Raw genomic sequence first — 23,950 nt, 5'->3', positions numbered from 1 at the left:
GAAACACCACAAGACCAAGTGGCCACGCTTCAAATACTACAGTGCCAAAGCCGGTAATTAAGACAGGCGAACTGAATGAAGTCTTAAGCAATGTTCTTCATTCAGACAAAGTTTCTTGGAAGGAGGATCCTCTTTTGGCTTGTATAATAACTCAGACAAGAAAAACACTACATCTAGAAATTGCAGATTTGGCGAAGAGACATTTCCAGAAGAACCAGAGATGTAATACTTGAGTTGCATTATTGCCTGCAATGGTCCCATGATTTAAAATACTAAGAAAGAAACAAAAGTCTCCAAAAAGAGTTGGTGGATTTTTCTTTGTTGGTGTGTATCTTAAAAGAACAATACAGTCATTTCTTTAAAGATTTGTTCTTAATTGTTTTCTTCTAAAAATTGTGCTAACATGGAAGAACATGATGAAATATCTGAAATTCTCAAACTTGGCGCAGTTATTCTCTCTCTTCTTAGAGATACATAAAACAATACAAAATAGATAGTTACCTGTGGATCTTGCTTCATTTGGGCAACCAGTTTCTAGAAAGAAAGAGATGCAATGATAAAATAAAGACTTATGAAGGATCCCATTGAGCAGTGCAAAACCAACATTTTTGGAGAATCTTTATAAGAAATACACCAAAATACACATTTCATAGTTTTCAATTGCTAGTCCTAATCCATAAGGAATCCAAAATAAATGATTTCTAAACCTATTCTTGTTAACACAGTAAAATTATCACATTAAGTCACCACTTCTCCTCCAAAACTGTTCTTGAATAAATGATACCTTTGTAGGACAATTTAAGCCAGCTGAAGAAACTGATCTTACAGCCATGACTTCTCTAGAACTGCAGCCGCCTTTGCTTGCATTCACAAGAAACACAAATCACAGAGAATCACTGCAAACACAAAAGCTGTTTGTGTACTCAGACATAGAACATTTCAAACACCAAAGGACTCCCTGTGTGTTGGCTTGGCTGGTACCACATGGAAGATCCATGTTCAGAAGTATCTTTGCCACTTTTCTCTCTCAGTCAGAGAGACTGATATCACTGCAGAAAAGATGCCCTCTGCATTCAAGGGAAAGTGGATAGATGGTTACCATTCACTATTCTTTCTCCTTTGCTTCCTTCAAGCAGCTGCAGGAGGATGTTGTCTGTTGATAAGCAGGGAAGTTATCAGGCTGTCACTGAAGACATCTAGAGCCCCAAATGAACAGGCAACAAACCACCCTCACCACTACTCCCAACCCAAATCTCTTCCTTAGTTACAGCTACGTTTTATCACATTACATTGTTCCTAGAACGTGAAAATATGTAGTGCTCCAGCACCAGGAAAAGAAGTGAGGAAGAGAAAGCAAACAAGAAAAATGTTTATTGCCACCTGCATCAATATTACTCAGACAACTCAGATTTGGCCAACGAATTTTTTTGAAGTGTATTCCATTTCACACCCTGGATGTGATACTAATCAGAAAAAGCATAACACACAAATCTGGGTTAGACCACTGGTCTTTCTGCCCTAATATCTTTTCCTAGCCAACAGCAAACATGGCCGTCAGTTGGAATACTGCACAATCATAGTGGTATCTCCCATCTCTCAGAAATTTACAGCTTGGATGACTTCAGTGAAAGATGGTATCTTAAGCTCAACAGCTAGTAACAAACTTTTTTCCATTAATCTGCTCTCATTACTTTCTGAATTAAAGAAAACACTCCAAATTCTGTAACAATATGTTCCAAAGTTAAATGAGAATATTCTTATGTAAAAGGACCTCCTTCTTTTGAACATGCTTCCTGTTAATGCATGCATGAAGGTAACTGAAATTATGGAAAGCCATTCTTGCTGTTTGTCTACTCATTTTCATACTACATCTATTCATGTCTTTCATATTTCAGATTGAGAGCCTCCCTATGCCCTAACCATGCCACTGCTTCGCTCCTTCTTAGCACTGTTCCCTGTACTTCTCTCGTTCTTCTCCATCACTTGCAAACGGGATTAGAACTGCATACAACATTCAAGTACTCTGTATTGCAGGAAATGCCTGCTCAGTGCTAATAGCTAATTCAGTGATGTAAGACGGATGGCTCTTCCAAGGTGCACCACTTTGGCATTTATCTACACTCAGTACCATTTTTTCATCATTCAATGTTATGGGAAGTTGAGGTGCTACACTAGCCTTGTGCTTACACGCTTAACTCAGTTTTCCTCAGTGCGTTCCACATTAGAGCTTGACAAACAAATCTGTTAGCTTTTACACATACAAAGTTACTGTACGTTCTCAATCAAGACGTTACACTTAGTGGCTGTAAACTGTTTTAACATATTTGAGGAACATGTCGTACTGCATTATCCCAGTCACAAGAAAAATGTATGTTAAAATGAAGGTATTTTAAAAGCACACAAATCTTTTTGCTAAGAAATGAAAAGGGAAAGGATAGCTTAGTTTCTTTCTACTCATCAGCTCGAAGACCCATCCACAAAGCCCATCCCTTCTGTGAGAACAGCGAAACACAGCTCCTCTAACACCTCCTGTGATCAAAACTATGAAGAGCAGACTGTTTCAAAATAAGCATAAATAAGTAGCAGAATGAACTACTTAGAGTTGATGGGTCTCTTCTCAGGACAAGTAACACAGCTGGTCATGAAGGCATCTTAAAGTTGTACTCTGACATAGCAAGTGACCTGGACAGACTTCCCTTAAAGATAAAAATGAAACTAAAAGTACCTTCTCCTAAAGAACTGAACACCTAATTCGGTATTTTAAGATGCACTCTGTCAAATAGGGAGCATCAAAGCTTCAGAGTTCTGAAGGTGAACTGGAATAGGCAGGAAATAAGGAGCAATTCTACAAACAAAAATGCAGTCATACCGAGCATCACTTTCTACAGCTATGTAAGCAGTCATGACAAGTGACATGCTGCATCAGGGAGAAAAAGCTGGGAGGCTTTGTTCACACAGTGAAGAGCTGAGCTCCATCACAGACACCTGTCCGCCATGTACAAGAGGAGGACAAAATGTGACTGCGTTTCTCTTGGCAAGCTTTTAAATTGTCCTTGGAAAAAAAATTAAGTAAGTAAAAGACGACAAGCGAGACAACTCTACAGAACATCTGCAGTACTGCCAAAAGAAAGGATATATTGTATTTTTAAATTGAAGAATTGAAATGTATACAATACATTAAAACTAGTTCAAGATGACTTTACGAGGCACCCAACATGTTGCTGTAAGCGTTATTTCCCACTGTAAATGCTTAGACTTGTTTAACCTTAGTAACTGGAATCTACACAGTCTGTAAGAAGTAAACAATCTTCTGATATAACGGCTTGAGGTCTCACCCACTGAAAGAAAACTTAATTAAATTTGATTTAAGTGCAGACCTCACTTTTCATGATGGCTGGGCAAAGCAAAAGCAAGTGAGACCAAAATATCCTTTATGTCATTAAAAGTAAAAAAAAGTAGTCTTCAATTTTTTCTGACCTTCATTCCTTTTCTTCATCGTTACTACAAACAGATGTGAAAGCTTATTAAAATTCTGTGGGGTTTTTTTGTTAGTTTAGGAATAAAGAGAAATAAAGATAACACACGAGAGGTAAATGCTGTTATACAAACACAAGTGTGATTACCAGTCTGTTCACCATACAGCAGACAACATTTGGAAAAAGTTAGTTATTGGCCTTAACTATTTTAATGCCTGAATCAATGCCATGTGTAATTTCTGAATTCTATTACCTCCATAAAAGGCTGTTTGAAGTTCTGAAGGCAAAGGCCTTGGAGTTTGAGGAGAGCAAAACACTTGCCTTTAGTTCTGGAAGTTAACCTATTGTTTTTTTTGAACACTCTTCTCCTCAGCTGAAAGTTTTATCTTCATTAAAGCCGACATAACATCATTTAACTAACTCATCCACCCACTCAAGTTTTCTTGCACTATGCTCATCATTGCAACAATTACTGAACAAGTCATCTGATGACTTGTCCAAACAAGTGTTCTAGGTAACTTGGAAATATTTTCCAAAATTCATACAACCATAAGTTTATTTTATCCGTTGTGTAACACTGTGAGTTCCACGGGTCTGAAAGACATACCTGAGAAATACTTGGAGAACGGTCTTTAGAAAACATTAAATCTAATGTTACTAGATGGCAGCTACCCTGGGTTTATAGGTTCTGCTTCAGTAATTTCTGAATTATTTAATATGCTCATGCCTTCTTACATTTGCTTGAAAAGTTCCTTCACCATAATTTTCCATTCCCAACTTAATATTGAAATTGGATTTAGAATATCAGAAAATCCTTCCAGACAGAAGTTACTGAACACAGTTTTCTGAATGTTTTTTTTTTTAAATCACTGCTAAAGTATATTAAAAAAAATCCCCACCCACAGCCTGATATGTAGATTTTTTCTACATTTGCCAAAAACAATGGGTAGTGGGGTCAAAAAACAGAAACTATGAAATCCTAAATCAATTTCAAGCTTACAAAACAGAAACTATCTTACTATATTATTACATAATAGTTATGTAATTAATATATTAGTATATATCATATATATTACTATATCACTATAACAACCTATAGTTGTAACGGCATTACCTATTAATGCCATTAGTTGTAGTGCTATCACAGACACTGATGTTGCAATTGCTTAAAAATATAAAGCAAGAAAGAGTACAAAATACCTGGTGAACCTGAATTTCCACTTTCAGAGCCTCCTGTAGAGTCTGCAGCTCCATTCTCTACCTTCTCCACTTTCTCTAGATATGTCTGCTGATTCCAGTGCCTTTAGTTCCTGGTTTCCTCTCCTCACCAGTGCTATAAAAAAAATAAAAAAGTTTTGCTTTAGGTAGGAAAAGACAGAATTTAACTTGAAAAATGGGGAAAAAAAAAAACCAAAACAGAACAGGAATGCTGTGAACTGTATTAAACTACAGCTTCCTACCCTAAACACGTGGAATCTTCCAAACACAAGAAATTTAACTAAGAGCTGCCTTCCTTAGTGTAGTTTAGCCAAATGCACCGCTTCTCACATACCCCAAAAGTTGACATCCTTGTCCTTTATCTCATTTTGCAGGAAACTATTTCCTTCCAATATTTCATTGCAGTTACATATCAAATTATAAAACTACTAAGAATGTTTCAAAAGTAAATAAAGATCTGCACAGACAAGAAAATATTCTTAAGACAATAAATTTGCAACCCAAATGACAATAAATTGTCATTTGTATGTACAGCATTAACATACTTCCACCATACTTTAGAGCTGCGTAGATGGGAGGGTCTGCATGCTATCTGACACAACAACATAACACATTAATAAGGCAGTGCCTAAAGTTTGTGCTGAGTTAGTCACCTTATGTTTTGAAGGAATAGAAGATACAAAACACAATATATTGAAAAACATTAAGTATTAAATCCTCTGCTGTTTCTAGATGGAATTCCAGTAAATAAAAGTTTAGCATCTTTATTTGTACTTCAAAAAAAAAATGAGTCCCCCAACCTCTGAGATGGAAGAATGCTATAATCGGTATTTCTAAAAGCCTTCAAAGCTGGACAGGAGATTTTTGTCCAGAAATACGTTTAAAGCATCAGATTCTGAAGCAGGATCAAGATCCCCATCTTTATCCAACACGCTCTCAAAATGCAATGAAACTTGCCTAAAAACTGGACTAAAAATACCTGCGTTGAGATTTATTTATACACATAAGCATAGAACGCATCAGAAAATATTACATAGCAATCTTTCCATCCAGACATCACACATGAAAGAACTGTTGGAGTGTTAAAGTAGTTCTATATTTTTATCTTTGGAGAACTGTTCACAATTAACACACAGGTATTGTCAGCTCAGATCTTCATAATGGGACTTGAAACTGTCAAAAATCTACTGACAACTTAGATTAGGCACTTAGACAATGAAGGGACAGCAATTCTTTAAGTTAAGAATTTTCTTTTGATGCTGCCCATGCACACAGAACACTGAAGTGTCGGGAGAGTTCGAGTTCCTGAAAATAAAGTCGGAGGTTTTTTCCTGTTTGGTTGGTTTTTAAGCCAGGCTTGTTTCTCTTCGCAAACAGCACCGCATTATTAAGGGAGAAGACTATCAAGGGTTTTATATAAAAGCATGGTATTCCAACTCATTCTTTTTCCACACCATTTGCTGGTACCTTAAATTTACTTATTTAAATAACAAAGGCCTGATCAGACTTTCTAGACAACACTCGAAATGACCTTCTGCAAGGGTCTCTCCTACATGTGGCCCAGAAGAGCTAGAACAGCTGCCTTTGCAGCACCACTCTCCATAAAATTGTAATTTGTACCAAGGGATACATGCAAACTACATATAGTTCCCTGTTCTATTACCACAGACCTTAATGAGAAAACAGAATCCTGGATTAGTACCTCCAGTCACAGGCAAGAACTACAGCACGCATTAAGTCCCCATCACTGCAGTTTCAAAAGAAGCCATGCTTCAGAAAACCACGAGGGAGAGAGACTAATGAAAGCTGGAGCCCACTGCTGAGGCAAAAAGTACTTCATAAGCCCTGGAAATTCCATTTTGAGGTAAAGATTCAGGCAGGCATGAACAAAGTCTCTCAGTGTGTCTGCCATGCACGAGACAGCACTTGTAATAAACATGCTAACTTTAAAGCAAAACGCAAAACAGGAAAAAGCCATCTCAGAGAACATCAGAATTGTACATTATTTTAGCACACACTTGTATAGCCCAGTACTACACACAAACACAACACACAAAGCCTGAGCAACCACCACTGATTCATAAAAAATAATGAAACTTCATTTCAAAGACACCTTCATCAGCTGGAAAGATTTCTCACAACTAATTTTTAAGTTTGAGCAAAAAGCAGCAGTGCTTTGCAGAAGCAGGAGGCTGTTCAGCCTATCCATGTTTACACAGCTGAAGCCAGGAAAAGGTGTAATTCACTGCAGTACTGAGGAACGATCAGAAACCAAAGCAATGCCAGTAAAACATCCATTGCTGACTGGCTCCATTCCCTTTTTTTTCGTTACAATTTCAGATTTTTCTTTTATTTTCATGTTGAAAGTTAACAGATTTTAAGATTCCTTAGCCACAAAATTTTTTAAGTGTATATAAACTGGAAATACTTGTCACGCTACAAAAAAATATCTGTGGAACTCCAATAAATATGATTGAAGTATCTAAAACAAGGCAAGAGAAAAAAAGAGATACATGACTTTTTTTTCCTAATTAAAGTTTTTGGTGTTGTTTTTTAAAAAAAAAAACTGTTGGCTCTCTGTCTACTTCCCAGAGAAGTTGTGGATGTCCCCTCCCTGGAGGCGTTCAAGGCCAGGTTGGATGGGGCTCTGAGCAACCTGGTCCACTGGGAGGTGTCCTTGCCCATAGCAGGGGGTTGGAACTACATGATCTCAAAGATCCCTTCCAACACAAACCATTCTATGACTCCTCTCCTCCAGTGCTCTCACGACAGCCTCAGAGCAACTTGTTTTGCAGAATCATTTACTTCCAGTTACCTTCTGCAGGCAAAGTTGCACAGAAGGACATATTAAGCACAGGGAACAACCTTCTCTCTTCAAAAACCAGGTGCTCCATATGGAAGGAGGAGAAACTAACAGTGCTCCATCAGCAAAGGCTGCACAGTAAGGAATGGTCTTGTGCCATCACCTTCTCTGCCAGCTGCTGCAGACGTCACCAGCAGCACCACTGTCCTCTTTTGTAAAAAAAGGCCCAGGATTGGCAGTTACTGGAACTGTGTTAAATCACAGATAAGATACCACATATTTGGCATGGCATCCAAGCTGAGGCACACATCATCATCACTTTAAATAGGAGGAAAAAGGCAAAGGGTAATAAAGAATTTATTAGGAGGTTCTGAAGCATCCTGAGCATCCAAGCCATTACAGGTGGGAGGGAGTGTGGAGAACACTTTAAATAAGATATAAGATGATCACTTTTAAAATCTGGTCAAGTTGCCAATTTATAAAAATGAAGTGTATGTGGTTGTATAAAGCACTTAGAACACACTCTTGTAGCCTTCCTCTAACAACCAAGTTACCCCTGGCTGAAATGCCCCTGAAGCACCTAAACACTTCGTCAGTGTTAATTAAAGAAGAAAAAAAAGTGATCGTTCTTCATACCTGACAAATCCTCGATTACTTTTTTTCTGTTTTATGTAGAATAACATCTAGAGGGCACCTGGCCAACTACTACCTGTATTTCTTCCAAAAGTAGGTGCAGAACTACCTAGACAAGTGATCACACATTTCTAAGTGCAAAAATCCTCAGTATCCTTGAGCTTTTATTCCTTCAGACTCAGCTTCCAGGGGAGATGTAATAGCTCATGACCAGTGGCATTATGAACTACCTACAATCACCTTTCAGAAAGTATAAAACTATCCCTGGATTAATCATAAAATGTATTCCATTTTCCACTTTACTCTTCTAATGGCAAAATTATTATTTTAATTAAAATTCTTGTCGGTGATTGAAATTGCATGGACTGGTTGGTCTGCAAACAGCCTTCATCCCATTCATTTCTAAAACATGCAAATGCTTCGCTAGTGCTAGAAACAGGGACTTCCAAAGGGAAAAACAGAGGACTGAGGAGCACTTGCATCTCTTACACGTCCAGACATACTTTCAAGTCACAACCAGGAAGAACACTGACAGCAAGACATAAATTTGACGCTCCTTGGATTAATTTCAACTTTGGAGACAGCAGTCCTCCAGTCAGTTTCTTGCTGGCACGCATTTGTTATAAATAATCCCGTATTTCTGATGTGATGGCCTCAATTTCATACAGATAAAGTGCCACAATTCACCTCAGTTAAAGCAGCATGGAGGTTGCATGTTTATACAAAAATATTCAGAAACTGAATGAATCTGAGTCATGTAAAGTGTACCAGCAATTCTCTATTATTATCTCAATTAAAAAAAAAAAAATACAATCCACTGCAATTCCTTAAAATATCATCAAGATACTTAAACTATGGCTACTTTGGAAAGTACAACGAAGGCACAGTTTATGTGACTTATATATACATGTGCACAAGTAAAAATATAAAAAACACACACAAAAGCTATTAATTACTGATCTGCAAATGGAGGGATGCTGAATAATTTAAGATTTCAAGCAAAAGTCTTTCTCCACTCAAAATCCCTTCAGATAAACTTATTTTTGACATTACACAGAAAAAAAAATATTTTTGGATAGCTAAAGTTAAATGTCTATTGTACTTAGAGACTCTCAGGTCCAAATCTCAGCCCCGCAGTGAATTTATTTATAGGACTGAGACTTCCATCAGTAACATTTACTTTTTAAGATTTAATTTCTGAATATAAGAACAGATAGGATTTCAGTTTCAGTAAGCACCAAACTTTTCCAGGAATGGATGCCAGCTCTTCATATCAGCTATTCTTTGGTAAGCCATCCCAGCTCAGGAAAGAAGTACTTACCAGTGTTGAGGAAGTTATTCCCTTCAGCCTTCTACCCCCTCCTACAAAAGAGGAAAAAAAAAAAAAAAAAAAAAAAAAAAGATATGACCAACATGTAAACCTCAGTTTGAAACTGAAAAAGCAAATTCAAAGATTTGGAAAATCTGGGGTCTTCTGGGGTTTTTCTGTTTGTTTTTATTGATGCAGAAAATAAGTATAAAATAACTCTCGGAAAGACAATTTCTTTTCCGTAGTGGGGAAAGCCAAGGAGACCTCTGGTTCTAATAAGGATTAGAATATGACTGATCGCTATCATCAGGGAAATTAGAGATTACAGGTACAAGCTTTCCTAGTCCTGTGCAAGGTCTGTTTGGCTCCCCTGAGGGAAACAACTCTTCTCCATCACTGGAAGATCCGAGCCACAAGCCCTGCCAGCTGTCACAGCTCACTGCAATAAGGTCGCCCACGTTAGGCACGTGCCCACCTCCTGCTCCAGGTTCCAGCAGCACGAATAGGGCAAACCAGGTGGTGAGACAGCACAGCCACCAGAGCTCAACACCCAGAGCACGAGTGTAAACCAAAATCAACGGCAGTTCAAGCTAACGTGCTGGGTCATGAACTGCAGAGGCTGTGAAGATGCACTACCCGATACATGGCCTGTGGATGAGAAGAACACTTAGCAGCACAGAAAGGTTGGGTACTACTTAAATCATCTTCATATGAATCATAAAAACTTGAGTCAGAGTCTTAAAAAGACAGTTAAAATATAAACGATAACTCATTTGCTCAATTTCTTTGCCTGATGCTAAAAAAAAGCCTTCCAAAATACTCCAGTTTTCTAGTAAAATACTAGAATATCAGTCTATTTTAAGCTCTGACTCCACAGTCAGCAAGACCTTTACAGCAAGGTTGCCATCCGCACACATCTCCACAGTGCTGGGTTGAAGCCCCAGCCACGCAAAAAGGAACAGCCACAGCCCATGCTCTGAAAATACAAAACCTTCTAATTCTGCCCTTGTGCAAGTACTGAGTTTTTCCTGGCACCTCTGCTTCATTTAGCAGAGAAGTTTAGCTTAAAGAATAAAGTATCTGTTGAATAATGTCATTCTGAATTTTCAGTTTGCATGGGTTTCTCAGTAAACATCTACAGCAAATCAAAAGTGAGTTTCCTCATAAGCAGTGCACTAATGGGAGCTGTATAAAAACTTATGCTGATACAGGAGAGTCTTCCTAAACAGGGAGACAGAGAAATGAAGAGCAGATATGCCTGCTGCTAACTCCAAGCGTCTTGAACAGGCTCACACTTTCCATTGCTCTTCATATTTTTATAGCATCCTATGTGCTGGCCCTTACAATAACCTGTTAAGTGGTTCAATTTCTATCACCTCCCACATAGAGACAATCGCTTCTCAGTTGTGAGGTAGGATGTTACCTTCTTTGGTTTTGATCCTAGGTCATCAATAACATAAATATCTCTTTCTCTGCATGGTAGCTGAACTCCTCGAAGTCCTAAATTGAAAACCTCTATCATCCATGCTAGTTAAACTATTTTCTTCTTAAAAGGAAGACCAAGAAAAAAGGCAAATTAATCAGACAACCCCCCAAATTTCTCACATTTGCCTGTCAGATACAAACAATCCCCAGATAATTAATTTAGTAATTTTTAAGGCAGCAGATGTAGTGATAATGCCACTTTTGTCTAGTCAAAAGGGATAGCAAGTAGAGATGAAAACATGGTCAAGACAGATGATCTCTACAGGGCATCATTATCTACCCTGAAGGCGCAACTTTCTTTAGCAATAGTAAGCACTGAGCATAACCTTTAATTTCCTCTTAATAAATACATTCATGTATCCTTAAGTTTGCCACACGGCTCAGGAAGGCTCTAACTCAATACAGCTGATGGCTATTGCACAAAGAGATTCCAGCCCTCAGGGGACAGAGCTTCCATAGCTAACAGACTTCCACTTGGCAATAGAGAGCCTAAGTAGCAATACCAGAGGTGTCAGCGCAGCTTGCGCGTTCTTAATAGCAGTCAGTGCTTTGAAATGAAGGACCTGTCAGTCCAATGGCTTATTTCAAAAGTTGAATTCTGCTGTGCTTCACAAAGCCCTAATGAATCAGTGGAGCATGACAATTCAAAACCCAAAATCAAAAACTTGCCAGAAAACAGTTTGCGACCAACTAAATCTGTATAGCCTCAGTTCTCAACAAGTCTATCTGCAGCTACTGGAAGCCAACCCAGAAGAGCATTAATGGAAAAGGTACCAGATAGAATCTGCTTCTGTTGAGCAAATTAGATTGTTTCTCATTCTCAGCAAGACGACATACACAAGCTTGCACCATCTCTTAACTCTCACTACAAAACACACTAGAGAATTAAAATTAAACCACTCGCAATTACACGTATTAATAAAGAAGAGGGGTTTTTAGCTGTTACTTTAATTAAAAACCTGCACCCAACTGGTCCAAGTATCTTAATAAAAAGTAGCAAGTCACATTTTTAAGTAAGTCAACCAGATTTTCAAGACTTGATTGCATATGACCCTCAGCAATCTGAGATACCTACAAGCCTGGCCCTGCTCTGATCTACAGGGTAGAACCAGGTAACCCCCAAGATCCCTTCCAACCTGAATTACCCTGAGTTTATAGTCTAATACAAGAAAGATGCATTAATTTCCTAACTCCTTTTCCTACACGATGGCTCTCTATTTTTACACTCCAGTATGATTTCCAGAAAATGCTTCACTTGCAGCCAAACAAATTTTGATACGCATCTATACACACACTTGAAGTAATAAAAAGATTAAAATAAAGGCTTTTAACCTTTTCAACATTTCTAGACAACGCATGTAAGAGAAAATACACTGCTATTACCAAAACAATCATATTCTGCAGATCAACTTTAATCTGTTTGAAACCTGAGAATACAGAGAGAAGTTAAAGCACAAAACTCCTGCATTCAAGGCTTGGTAGCCCCTGAGGATTTCAGAAGAACTACACATGATGGTTAAATGTGTTTGCAAACAGCACCGGCAGATTTAAGAATACCTAACTGCTAAGTATCTGTACACTGAAATGTTTGGTCACATCAGTAAGACACTGTGGTCTTGAAGTTATACAATAATGCTTATGCTACTGTAACCAGAGACTCATTTGGGAAAAAGAAGTGAGAAATTAACAAATACTTTTAGCCCTTTCCAGTTAGTACCTTCCCTAACTCTGAAAGCTAGCACAGGGTACTGTTATACCATGGATATATAAAGCTCCTGATTAAAGCTACGTACCACACTGATATTTAATCCTCTAACTTCTTTTTCCTTGCCAACAGGACTTCTGACTCGTTCAGAGCACAGGATGGACTCTGATGAAAAAGGACTGGTTGCTGTGCAAAGGAAATTGTGACATCCTCTCACGATTCAGAGCATTTCTTCATAATATTAAGCTTAAATCCTCCCCACCCCTCCCAAAAAAATACACTGCATAGAAGATGTTTCATCTTTTCTGACCCTCCTCTGTCTTTAGATGCAAACTCTTTCAAGCAACTGTATTTTTTTTTCCTTTATTTGAAAGGCGCCCCATATAGAGAGAATGCTATCAGTACATACTGGGACAACAAGTCATAAACGTTACTTCACAGTGATTTTCAAGTTAAAAACAGGAAAACTTCGTATTCCTTAAGAGGATAGGATTTCTATAGCCTCAAGGAAAAGACAGACCAACCAACGCAGATGGAGTAGACGAGATATTTTAAATGACTTAATAACCAAGTGTTCACATTTCAAATATCCCATTAGTTACACAGGTGCTGCCACTTCCACGACAAAAAACACACCTCCTGCCTCAGCAGCCAGGCAGGCAGGTGGCACAGAGGCCACAAGCTCCAGCCCTAAATCAGGGCTCCCTGTCCATACCATGGAACTGGCACAACTTTGAGTTTAAGACACTAAAAGCCTATTTTGTTGGGGGATAGATAGACTCACTTCCTCCAAAACAGTTTAGAAAACCATCAACTGGAGGAGATCCATAAGCTACGTGGCTTTGCAACGTTTAACCCACACATGAATACACAACACCCTCTCCTTTGAAAACTCTCGGTGCATTTCTCAGATCAGAGATGCATATCCTAAAGCCACTTGAAAGAGAACAAAGTTAGCATAAATTCATTCATTGAGGATTAACCACTTAATCCACCTTGAAAATAAAACACTCAGCCTCCCAATTTTTGCTTACATCTACACTCCCCCTTTACAGGTAAAATGTTGCCATCTAAAAAACAAAACAAAAGCAAAAGCATTGAATTTCCAGCAGTAGTACATCCTTCCATAGGATAAATAAGGCATCCATGATTTTAAGAAAAAAAAAGAAGTATATAAAACGAAACTAGAGAATTTCAGAAAGTCCACCTGACCTACGACTATAGGTAAGCATGGTAAAAGTTCATCCTGAACAGCTACCAAGGGCCCCATGTATTTCCCATATAACCCTTCCTAACGTTCAAGAAGTGATCATGAGTACAATTCCTGTTTTTGTGCCCACGGCAATACTACCAAGAACATGAAGCCTCCCTCTGCTCAGTGAATCACTGCTTTCAGCTGAACACAAAACCACCTTCAGTGCAGCATGGCTGAATTCCTGCTCATGTAAAGTTGCATTACCCCAACCTGTACGTTGGTAAACTTCTTTGGTGTTTAGCAGGCATCGTTTATCCACACACACATCAAAAGGAAGCCCCACTTCTAATGAAGGCTAAATTTCTGGTTATTAGCAGTGCAAAACCAAAGCCTTCATTGATGAAGCCAGTAGATACAGAATTGTATTTTATTTTTCCAAAAATTACGATTCAAATCCTAAGGATGACTTTAGGGTCAGATTTTAGACATTTTTACTGCATTCTATGACATCCCATGAAGTTCCTGGAATCGGGCATTTTTGCTCACTTTAAATACAGTTTATCAATTAAACTGTTGCCACGCTTAAAATAACTGACATTTTTTGCAGTTTTAGAACTTGATTTTTTTTTTTTTTTTTTTTTAAGCTTTCAAAACATCTACAAGTATCCACCTTTTTCCCCTTCAGGTGTATGGTAGGTAAATCCACAACAGAAGCCCAGTGTCCAAACGCAAAACGCACAGCCCAGTTTTGTTTCAACGCTTAAAAAGAATTCCAGAGGGGCCTTATTCAGAGTCATCTCGTTTGGCTGGTTTTTTAGATAATATGTCCAGAAAAATCAGTTCACTATCATCTGATTTTCTCAAGGTGCATTGTAAATTCCTCATTCCCATGGTGGAGAGGTTTCTGACTGCCTTTTATAGTCCCACCACTCAGGGCTACTTGGGAAAAGGATATAGGTGAAGGAATCACAGAGAGGAGAGAAAACTATTATCTCGGAAGAACAGCGTTTGATACCGGTTAAACACTAAGGAAATCCAAGTAATTGCTTTAACAACTGAAGACACGGCGAGGAGAAAAAATAAGAAAACTCTGCTTCAGTTCTCACTGTAGTATTTTTCTCTCCAATTCCATTAAGAACAGAGGGATCTCCAACTTCCTGTTTTATTCACTGAAACATGACAGAAAAATTTCATACTGAGTGCCAGCCTTCTTCCTTTTCTAGCAACCCACTTTTATCTTGGACAGAACCGGCTTGCGGGAATTACACATTAGTGAGGCAGAAGAGTTTTGGGAGAGGTCCAGAGTACAACGGGAGCCGATCCGAGGAGCGCTTGCAGGGCTGCGGGCAGGAAACAAACCTGGCAGCATCTCGGCTACCGCTGGCAGCGCTGAGAGCTTCTCAGGGGGCAGCTGGGGGTGCTTGCAGCCCCTGCCTGGGCGAGCTGCTCCTTGAGTCCTGTTGGTCTCTTGGGGGTCATCAGGGGAAAAAAACAGCATCAAAAATAAGCAAATAAATAAATAAATGATCAGAAAAACAGCTAGCAGCTCAATCATGAAAAAGGGCCGTTCAAGGACTCCGGTCTGCCATTTCCACAGCACGCAGTGCTGTTAGCTTCATCTGCCACCAGGGGGAAATGCCAAACAAGTGAAAAAAGTTAGAGCAGAATAATAATGATGAGGAATAAAATTGGAGAGAAAAAAAAAGCAAAAAGTCAAGAAGAAGCAATAATCCTCCCTCTACCCTCTTCCCCCCTCACACTACACATTTCAGCAGTTTGGGGAGGAAAAGGCTCTGCCCAACAGCAGAGCTTTTAGGGAAGTAGCAGTGAAAGTGCTAAAACATTAAACAAGCATTAACCAGAAGCACCAGCAAGCAACAACTAACTCTCAGTTTCAGTGTCAGCACTGTGACTGCAAATCAATTAAAATTTTCTTAGAGCTGGCATTCTAATGAAGAGCAAAGTTTCAAGATTACGAAACTTAGAGAACAGAGATAAAAGAACATGAATTTTTAAAGGACCATCCAACAAGAACGTGTGAATTAATTTATTTAAAGTGAATACATATTTTATAGAAAAAAATCACTCTGCTTTTCAGAAGACTTATTGCATTTATACAGCATCCCGAGAGCCTGGACTTTTTTTGTTGCCGTCGAAGAGATTTCAGAACAGCAGGGGTCCCATTAGACACCCTGTTTTTCTTCTACCTTATAAATACCGCCCGTACACCATTTCCATGGTTACAAAGTATAGCGAAAACTACTTACAGGGGATATCAGTTATGGGAATAAATCAGTATTAAGCATATTTTGATAAACGGCAACTTGTGTGCGACAGGAAACAGGCAATTATACATGGCATTTTAAAATTAAGGAGCATCAAACCGAAATGGGAAAACGTGCTCAACAAAGAAGTTTAGCACACATTTACAGGGTAAGAAAGAGACGAGCTCTGCTATCACAAGGATTTGGAGTTTAAAGCATCACAGGGTGAGAATCACAAGGAGCAACAGGGAGACTCTCAGCAGCAGATTGATGGAGATTAGCTACACAAGCTTCTACTGATGTTACCCTACCACAAATATCAGACAGAAGCTAGGTACATAAGCTATAAGAAGCAAACAGTCAAAATTCAGATGCATTGTGATTAGCGATTATATGGCAGGGTACCTCACAGCAACAGATAATCTCTTACACTTCCATATTTATAGAACGGTTTCAAAATCAGATACTGTACTTTCAGTAAAGCTCCTCTCAGTGTGCCCCTGAAGCCTGCTAAAAGACTGATTCTTCAAGGATGCATGAAGAAAGATTAAACCTCTTGATGTATACTGTTAGTCTAAGTAAATCCCAGTCCTACTTAGAGTTTATGGGCCGTCCTTCAGTTTCTCCACTTTCATTTCACTTACGCTGCAGCTGGCACACTCCCCCATGCAACTGACCTATCTGCCCTGCTCTACCTCCTTCACACTGCTCCAGCTGCAAAATCCCTCCTTTCTGATGGCAGGGAGGCTGTCACACTGCAGGAAGCAAAACGCGTCACTGACTGGCAAGGGGCAGAAATGAGTCTACCTTCTTCCTTCCTTCAGCAGCTGCAAGTCCTATCCTGTGCACACCAAGTAAGAAACCGCACCTTGTTGCTTTTGCTTTTGTTTTAAACTGCTGCAATCAGAAGTCATCTTTCACTTTCTCCACCTTGTCACAAGTACGGCTGGCAAGTTCACTTTGATGATCCAGTGACACAAACCTGTTCTTTTCACTTTGAGCCCAGACGATCTACAGGATGACTCAGAAAAGAGGTATTTGAATCTTGCCATCATCACTATCATCACTAGAGCACTGAAAAGAACAATTCCTTCGTTGTTTATTTTCTGCTAACATTGTGTAAAAGGGTCATTGAGAAAACAAATCATTTTAGATATATTTGCACGCAACCTGTAAAGTTTTTGCTGTGGGTCAACTTTCAAATCAATATGCTGGATATATGTCCAGACATCCTGTCTGCCACAGTTCCTAAGAGAAGTTGACCTCTTCAATGTAACTGTTAGCTTATTTTTAGTGCATATACTGAAGCAATTTCACATACATATAGCACAGCTGCATAAACTTGAAGTTTTGCTCCTAGTGTACGTTTGCCTTCTATATTTAATGACACCGTAAAGTACTTGAATACAGAAGCTCTTTTTCTCTTTTGTGGAACTTGTGTTTTAACAGGAAGCAAGATAGCTCAAACTAAGAAGCCATACATGAATTCTTACCTTAAGCCACAGATCGCTCTGGATCTAGTATGTCACAGGCATCTGAATAATTACCACGAGACAATACGAAAATGATTTGTTAGTGAACAGATGTTCACATGACAAAATATCTGTTTGAGGGGACTGCTAACAGGGAACTGTTTGTTCCTTGTTCTCAAAGTCTGAAGACAGATCAAGATGAAAAAGGTAACGCTTCTCACCTTCTAGAAGAGTTGTTTTTTTTCTAGAAGGAATATCACAAATTCACTTTCACACAGTTCTCCACTAAAAGCCTCAGACTTCTGTTGGGCGCTCTGAGCTCTGTGAAAGGCAACGAGGACCCCCTGCTGTTATCAGAAAGTTCTGTTTTCCCTATTCCTGAATAAACACAACACCTGTTTTAAGCACAGCCAGCTAATATTTACAAAAACCCATTCTCATTCTGCATTTGATTTTGATGTGCTTTTTAATTCAGGCTCATTTTATTTCAGCAGCCATTCTTTCATTATAGCACGTTATCATGCTGATATTCCTGATGTCTGGAGCACAGAGACTCACTAAGGAAAGAACTAGCTTAAGATCCTCCCACAGCAAAAGAGATATGCTCTGTGTACATATTAAAGAAAGAAAATAAACAGTATTAAGCTTTTTGTAAGTTTCTGGTTTAGCGTACTGAGAAATTATTACCGAGCACTTAAAGACATCACCTTTCAGAAAACAAAGAGCAGCACGTCTTGTAAGCCTACATAAAAAGACAGTAAACAGAACCAGGCAAAACGTGCTTGTTTCTGACTCTAGGCTGAAGGGAATACGGAAAGCTCCTTTCTCTCCCCCTCCATCCCACGATGACAGCGTGACGAGAAGGGCCCTTAGCGCGTTCTCGGAGCTGCTGCTGGTGCTCAGCACACAGGCTGTACGCGCTCCCAGCGCAGCACAGGCACAGAACAAGCACTGCCTTCCTGCAGCCTCCGACACAGCTGTCACCGGGCCTACGGCCGCTGGGCCCGCACTGCTGCCTGCAGACCCCGGGCTGCCCCTTCACCCTGCTTCCCTCCCAGGCTATTCCAGCATCAGCGCTTCTGTTCTGATTTCTCAAACTACAATGCCCACAGTGGAAATAAACAAACAAAACAGAGGGAATTAGCTGTTTACTGTGCGAGGCTTGGCCCTCGCTCTTGCTCTTTACCACAGCTGCTTTCCTGCAGCTTGTGAGCCACCGATGGCTGCCGCCGTTTGATCCCTGAGCGCACCAGGACCGCCTGCCGGGCTGCCCTGTGGCTCCTGCAGCACACCTCTGTGGAGGGGAGAAATCCCCTCTGCCAGCTCCATTCCTGCCCGCCTCCCAGCACTCACGTTTCCCCGTTCTCTAAAGATGCACAACACAGGCTCGGAGCTGGTTTAATATCCACAGATTTCTCTCTCCTCCAACACCAATTCCTCACTCTCCTGTTTATTTTCCTACAAAGCTATTAAATGAAAAGCGCAATTAAGTGGTGGCCCGAGTACCTCAAGTGTTCTCTTACAGAGAACTCAATTTCTCTGTCAGGTTAATCCCATCCTGACAACTACTTTAAGGCTTTTACTTCCCTTAATTCATCATTTTTCTTCTCCCAGGATTCCTTATCTATCTTTAGCTCGGCAAAGCCCAGGTTTGGGCGGAGGGAGTTTTGTCACCCAGGAAAGACTGAGATTAAAAAAACATTTTCCTAATATCTTTACCCTGAATGATGTTTTGGGTAAAGCACTGGATTCAACAGTCTCACAAGACTCGCACAAAGCCACTGAGGAAACACAACAGCATAAGCCAAGGTACAGATCAAGCCTTACCATTCAGCTTCAACAGGTAACATCCTGGAGGTCAGAAAGACACTGGCATACAACAACAATGAACAACCTTCAGTACAACTAAAGAACACCGAGTCTTGTGTGTTTCTGTACTTACCACCATTTCATCTGAATACTGGAGGTTTAAACAAAAATGGTTTCACTACACTCTTTCTTCTCCCAGAAAAAAACAAACAAACAAAACAAAGCAGACCAAAAAACCAACACACAACCACACAACAGCTTGTTCCTTCCAGGGAACAACCCACAGCAATAAAAAAAAAAAAAGTAACAAAAAAACAAAGATTTCCCAGGCAGTCCAGAGCCAGAGTACACACAACTTTTTTGCTTAATATATGTAATTACTTGAGCAGTGATTTACTCACTCAGTGCAACAGAAACCCTGAGCTCATAATTAAACAACATGCAACACAAAAACAGAAAAGCGAGAACAAGTTTATGTACCCATCTTGGGAAAACCTATTCTTTCTTCCCCCTTGGAAGTTTGTCAACTGACCTCAAAATCCAAGCTTCTCTTTCCTTCCTCCTGTACAATATACCAGATCTGCATTGCAAAGTACGCTTTTTCCCTCCTCTTCCAAGAAACACCTGCCCTAGGAGGAAGGAGAGCATGAAGATATCACTCTCCACACCCTTTTTTCTGCCCTTTCTGTTGCAAGAAAAATAGACATCCTTGTACCAGGCAGGAGGTGTCTAAGTTCCCAAAACAAACAGGGCATTTTTAAGAACGCTAAAACAAGAGGCAGTTAACGTCTCAGAAGCTGCTCCTAGTGAGTAATAGTCCCTGCTGCCATTTTAACCTGCGCTAAATGGCATATTTTCATATCATCTATTGGAGAAACATTAAGAATTCCAATTATTTCAGCCCTTTCTATTTTCTCTAGTTGCATTAAGAAGCACAAAATATCTGGCACTGGTTCTATGGGGGAAGTGGCTTGTATGTCATCCTTCCATACACACTTCAAGCTCCAGCCCTGGAAGAAGGCAGAATGCTAGGAAGTACTTCTTTTCCCCTTCCCCTTAAAGAGACTAGGATGGTGTTTTCAGTGAACAGACAAAAGGGCTGTGGCTCAGCAGTAGCACGTGTTGCTAGTTTCAGAACCCAGTTCATTAGAAGAGTCTCTGTCGAGATGCTTACAGCACTTCATCTTCCAAATAAAAACACTCTGTTAATAGTAATACCTGCCTTACAATAACAGAAGGATTAATTCCCGGTTCCATATGTTTTAGCAGTGTCTAAAGTTCATTAATACAACAAATAATGGTTTGCTGAGGCAGAAACCCAAGCAAGCTTCTGTTGCTTAGATTACAAAAACAACAGAAAAACATCACTTAAGTTTCCCATTCATAAACATCTAAAATAATGAGTTCCACTTTTCCAAAACTTGCATTCAAGTTCTTACACAAGCAGGCAAGATACCAATCATTTTTATGAATTGAACTTTCTGCAGCTATTAGCTTCCCACTGCAGTCACACAGTACACTACAGACTGCTCAAATTCCACAGCAGATTAATACTAACCTACCAAAAAAAAAAAAACCATCTTCCTACAACTTGCCAAGCACTGCAAGTATGCATCCACACAACAGCACAAACTGCTATGAGCTTCTGACTATAATAATGTAAGATTGCAATTCAAATTACTAAATGCACAAATTGAAAGAAGCTGAGAGGGGGTTGACTCCTCCAACAATAATCTAATAAACCACTTTGATGTCTACAAATGTGTGCAGAGCTGTGGGACTGCGAGCAAGGCTGAAGGATGCAATTTTCCTGCAGCGGAGAAAGCGTTACAGCGTGGATGTCGCATCTGCATGTTCATACACGAAGCATCAGTCATCTTGCCCTCCAGGCTAGCAGTCTTCTGGACACAAGTGTCTGTCTCAGCCCTTCTTCCAGCTTCTCTGACATGGTAAGAAAGGACACACATACTACACTGTCAGCCTAACTACAACATTCCCCAGCCAATTCCTATAGCAGCAGGAGAAAAGTAAATTCACATTTAGAAACACAGTAATCAAAGAAGCGTTACTTTCCAGAAATACTTCTTCCCTGAAAACGTCTGCTCACACACTTCACAAAAAATGTGACTCCTTAATACAAAAAAACCCCCCAGAAATCACACTGGGGTGTTTTTGCTAAACAAGGATTAAACCTATGAGATTTAAAACCTGCTATTCACCTGACAGCCAAACTGCTTTAAAACCAATAACATTCCCTATTCGAGATCAGTGTCGAGTGAGTGAGAAGTTTTGGCTTTAAAATCAGAGTTTCAGAGAAAGCTACAAAAATCCTACTGAGAAAACCATAGGAGAGATAGGCAGTGGATTCTTGATGCTTATTCAAAAACTAAACTTACAGCTGGTCATAACAAAAACACAACAGACTGAGTTAAAAATACAAGACAACGAGGAAAGAACTGAAAAAGAGATGCAGGGATGATGCTACCTACAGGACGTAATGCAAGTCATAACACCAAGCTTACAAAGCAGCAGCCATTAAAACTATGGTGCACAGAAATCCCATCTCTAGAGAATGCTGTCTCCTAGGTGTTGATTGGAGAATATAGCAGGCTGAGACTTAATGATACAAAGCTCCTGGATATCCAACTTCAAAGCAAAGGAAAAGGGGCACTGCAATACATACATCTGGACCAGCGGAGAGTTCGTACAACACACGTTGCATCTAAAAGGGAAAGGTGAACCAATTTGTACACTTCACATCACCTTAAGGCAAAATCCATGAGGGTACCTTCTCCTCTTAAAGAATATACTAAAAGACTGAAAACAGAACACTGAACAGTCATACAGCAGGAGAGGTACCGTGGCAAGGATCGCACTAAGCCTGTGAGTGTATTTGTGACTAATCTGGCAAAAGCAGAGGGTGAGGGCATTATGACAATTCCCATTACTGCACAAAGTTAGAATGAAAGAAAAACTTCAGAGTTATAGCAGATCTGATGGTACCAAATAATTTATTTTGTCATTTTATTATCCTGCATTGACAAGTACAGAGTAACAGAGGGAAAAAATAACCCTAGCTATAAATACACAAGGAGCCTTAACTATACTACTCAGGAGAAAGATCTTGAGATTGTTGCAAGCAAAGTTCAGCTCCCAGCAGCAGAAAGTCAGGAAAAAAAAATATCTCAGCATTTATGAGAAACACAGCTAAGAACAAAACAGGGAACAATTTGCTGTGATGCGTGCTATCTGTACCTCTGGACACTCCACCTCAAAACGGAGTTACAGTGGCATGGAGAGCAACGACAACCGGAGAGCACGTTGCTGAGTGGGACTGGCTCCCTCAACATCAACCAGCCCCACACACAGGAAATGTGGTGAAACTGCCTGGAGCTTGCTGCTGTGGAGCACTGGGAGCAACAAATATAAATGAGTCCAAAAAGCCATCAAGTTCACTTATAATTAGTTTGAAGTTGCTGTTCTCGGTGTAGCTGCCCAAACACAGTTTCCATCTCAGGCAGTGGCTGAACAAGTGTCTGTCACAAATTTACTCCGTTAATATTTCAGCAGCTGACAGCCTTCCTCCGTTTCCTATGCTGTTCAGTCAGCTGCTGCTGCTGGCCGCTGATAAAGGCAAGATGCTGGATGAGATGGACATTTGGTCCTCTGCAGCATGTTCGTTCTTACATATAATCACATTGAGCAGCCGTACCAGCGTGTCTTGGGTTGCTTTGGAGGTTGGTTCTTTTGGTAAATAAACCAGGCTATAATTCAAGCACGTAACACTGAAAACAGAAATTGCAACCTCTGAAGCAGAAACCAAACTGTTTTATGCCTAGTGCGTGATATAATGCATCAGTAAAAGACATAAAAAAGCCACATCCTTGAATATATATATATATATTATTATTTTTTATTACGTAGTCCATTTTACTGATAAATCTCCTAGAAATCCCTCACCAACCAGGATGTCAGCCCAAGGAGATTCAGGCAGTTAGTCCCTTAACGAAGGAAGGCCCAGAAAGCCAGAACGCAGCACTAAACAAACCATGGACGGTTGCTGGAAAAATTGCCAGGACCCATTTAAGGCTGGCAGCGATTTGGCCTCTTCTCAGCTGACTGAAGATCTCCTGACCCAATGGATTCCAAGGGAACACGTAGATGAATGCCTGACTCCTCTCCAAGAAAACGAAACTTGCCGAAGTCATCAGTCCTGCCTGACCCTGGAGCAGGACTGGATGCTCTCTTTTTTAACACGGAAATCCAGCTAAAGGAAACGCATCACCCCAAGCTGAGGCCCAGGACAAATACGGAATAGAATTCTGATAGAAAGTACCTCAAATTCTGCTAGAAAGCACTGCCTAAACAATTTGGGGAACGTCTGCCTTCTCATCACTGTCAGCCTCCTCCTCTTCTGACAGATGAGCTTTAGAAGATAGCCAAGCTGAGAGCCGTGCAGGATGAACAAGCAGGTCTCTGTCTGCAAATCTTGCCACAGAACTTCCATTTTCTAGAGCCCAAATTACTAAGGGTCTGGAAAACAAAGCAAGCGTCCCATATATGCCACCTCTGAGTATTGCT

At 39.9% G+C, this 23,950-nt stretch overlaps 1 protein-coding gene across 12 annotated transcripts in view; it reads right to left on the bottom strand.

Moving 5' to 3' along the window:
- Positions 1-23,950, bottom strand: part of PHF21A (PHD finger protein 21A) — a 124,081-nt gene that overhangs the window by 84,748 nt on the left and 15,383 nt on the right. For 9 of the 12 annotated variants that reach the window (XM_042878148.1, XM_042878402.1, XM_042878549.1 and 6 more), the window contains exons 2-4: positions 9,452-9,492; positions 4,677-4,809; positions 502-534 (exon numbers count right to left, since the gene is read on the bottom strand). In XM_042878148.1, coding sequence (XP_042734082.1) covers positions 502-534; positions 4,677-4,730 — 87 coding nt within the window. In that variant the 5' untranslated portion in view covers positions 4,731-4,809; positions 9,452-9,492. Of the gene's footprint in view, positions 1-501; positions 535-4,676; positions 4,810-9,451; positions 9,493-9,914; positions 12,282-12,717; positions 12,884-23,950 lie in introns of those variants that run through there. The other 3 variants (XM_042878320.1, XM_042878233.1, XM_042878471.1) reach the window with 3 other exon arrangements.

The sequence above is a fragment of the Lagopus leucura genome, unplaced genomic scaffold (assembly GCF_019238085.1).
Source record: "Lagopus leucura isolate 7727_CA_CO unplaced genomic scaffold, USGS_WTPT01 Super-Scaffold_1, whole genome shotgun sequence".
Lineage (NCBI taxonomy): Eukaryota > Metazoa > Chordata > Aves > Galliformes > Phasianidae > Lagopus > Lagopus leucura.
Note: the sequence above shows the minus strand (reverse complement) of the source record. Positions and strands in the feature narration are given on the sequence as shown.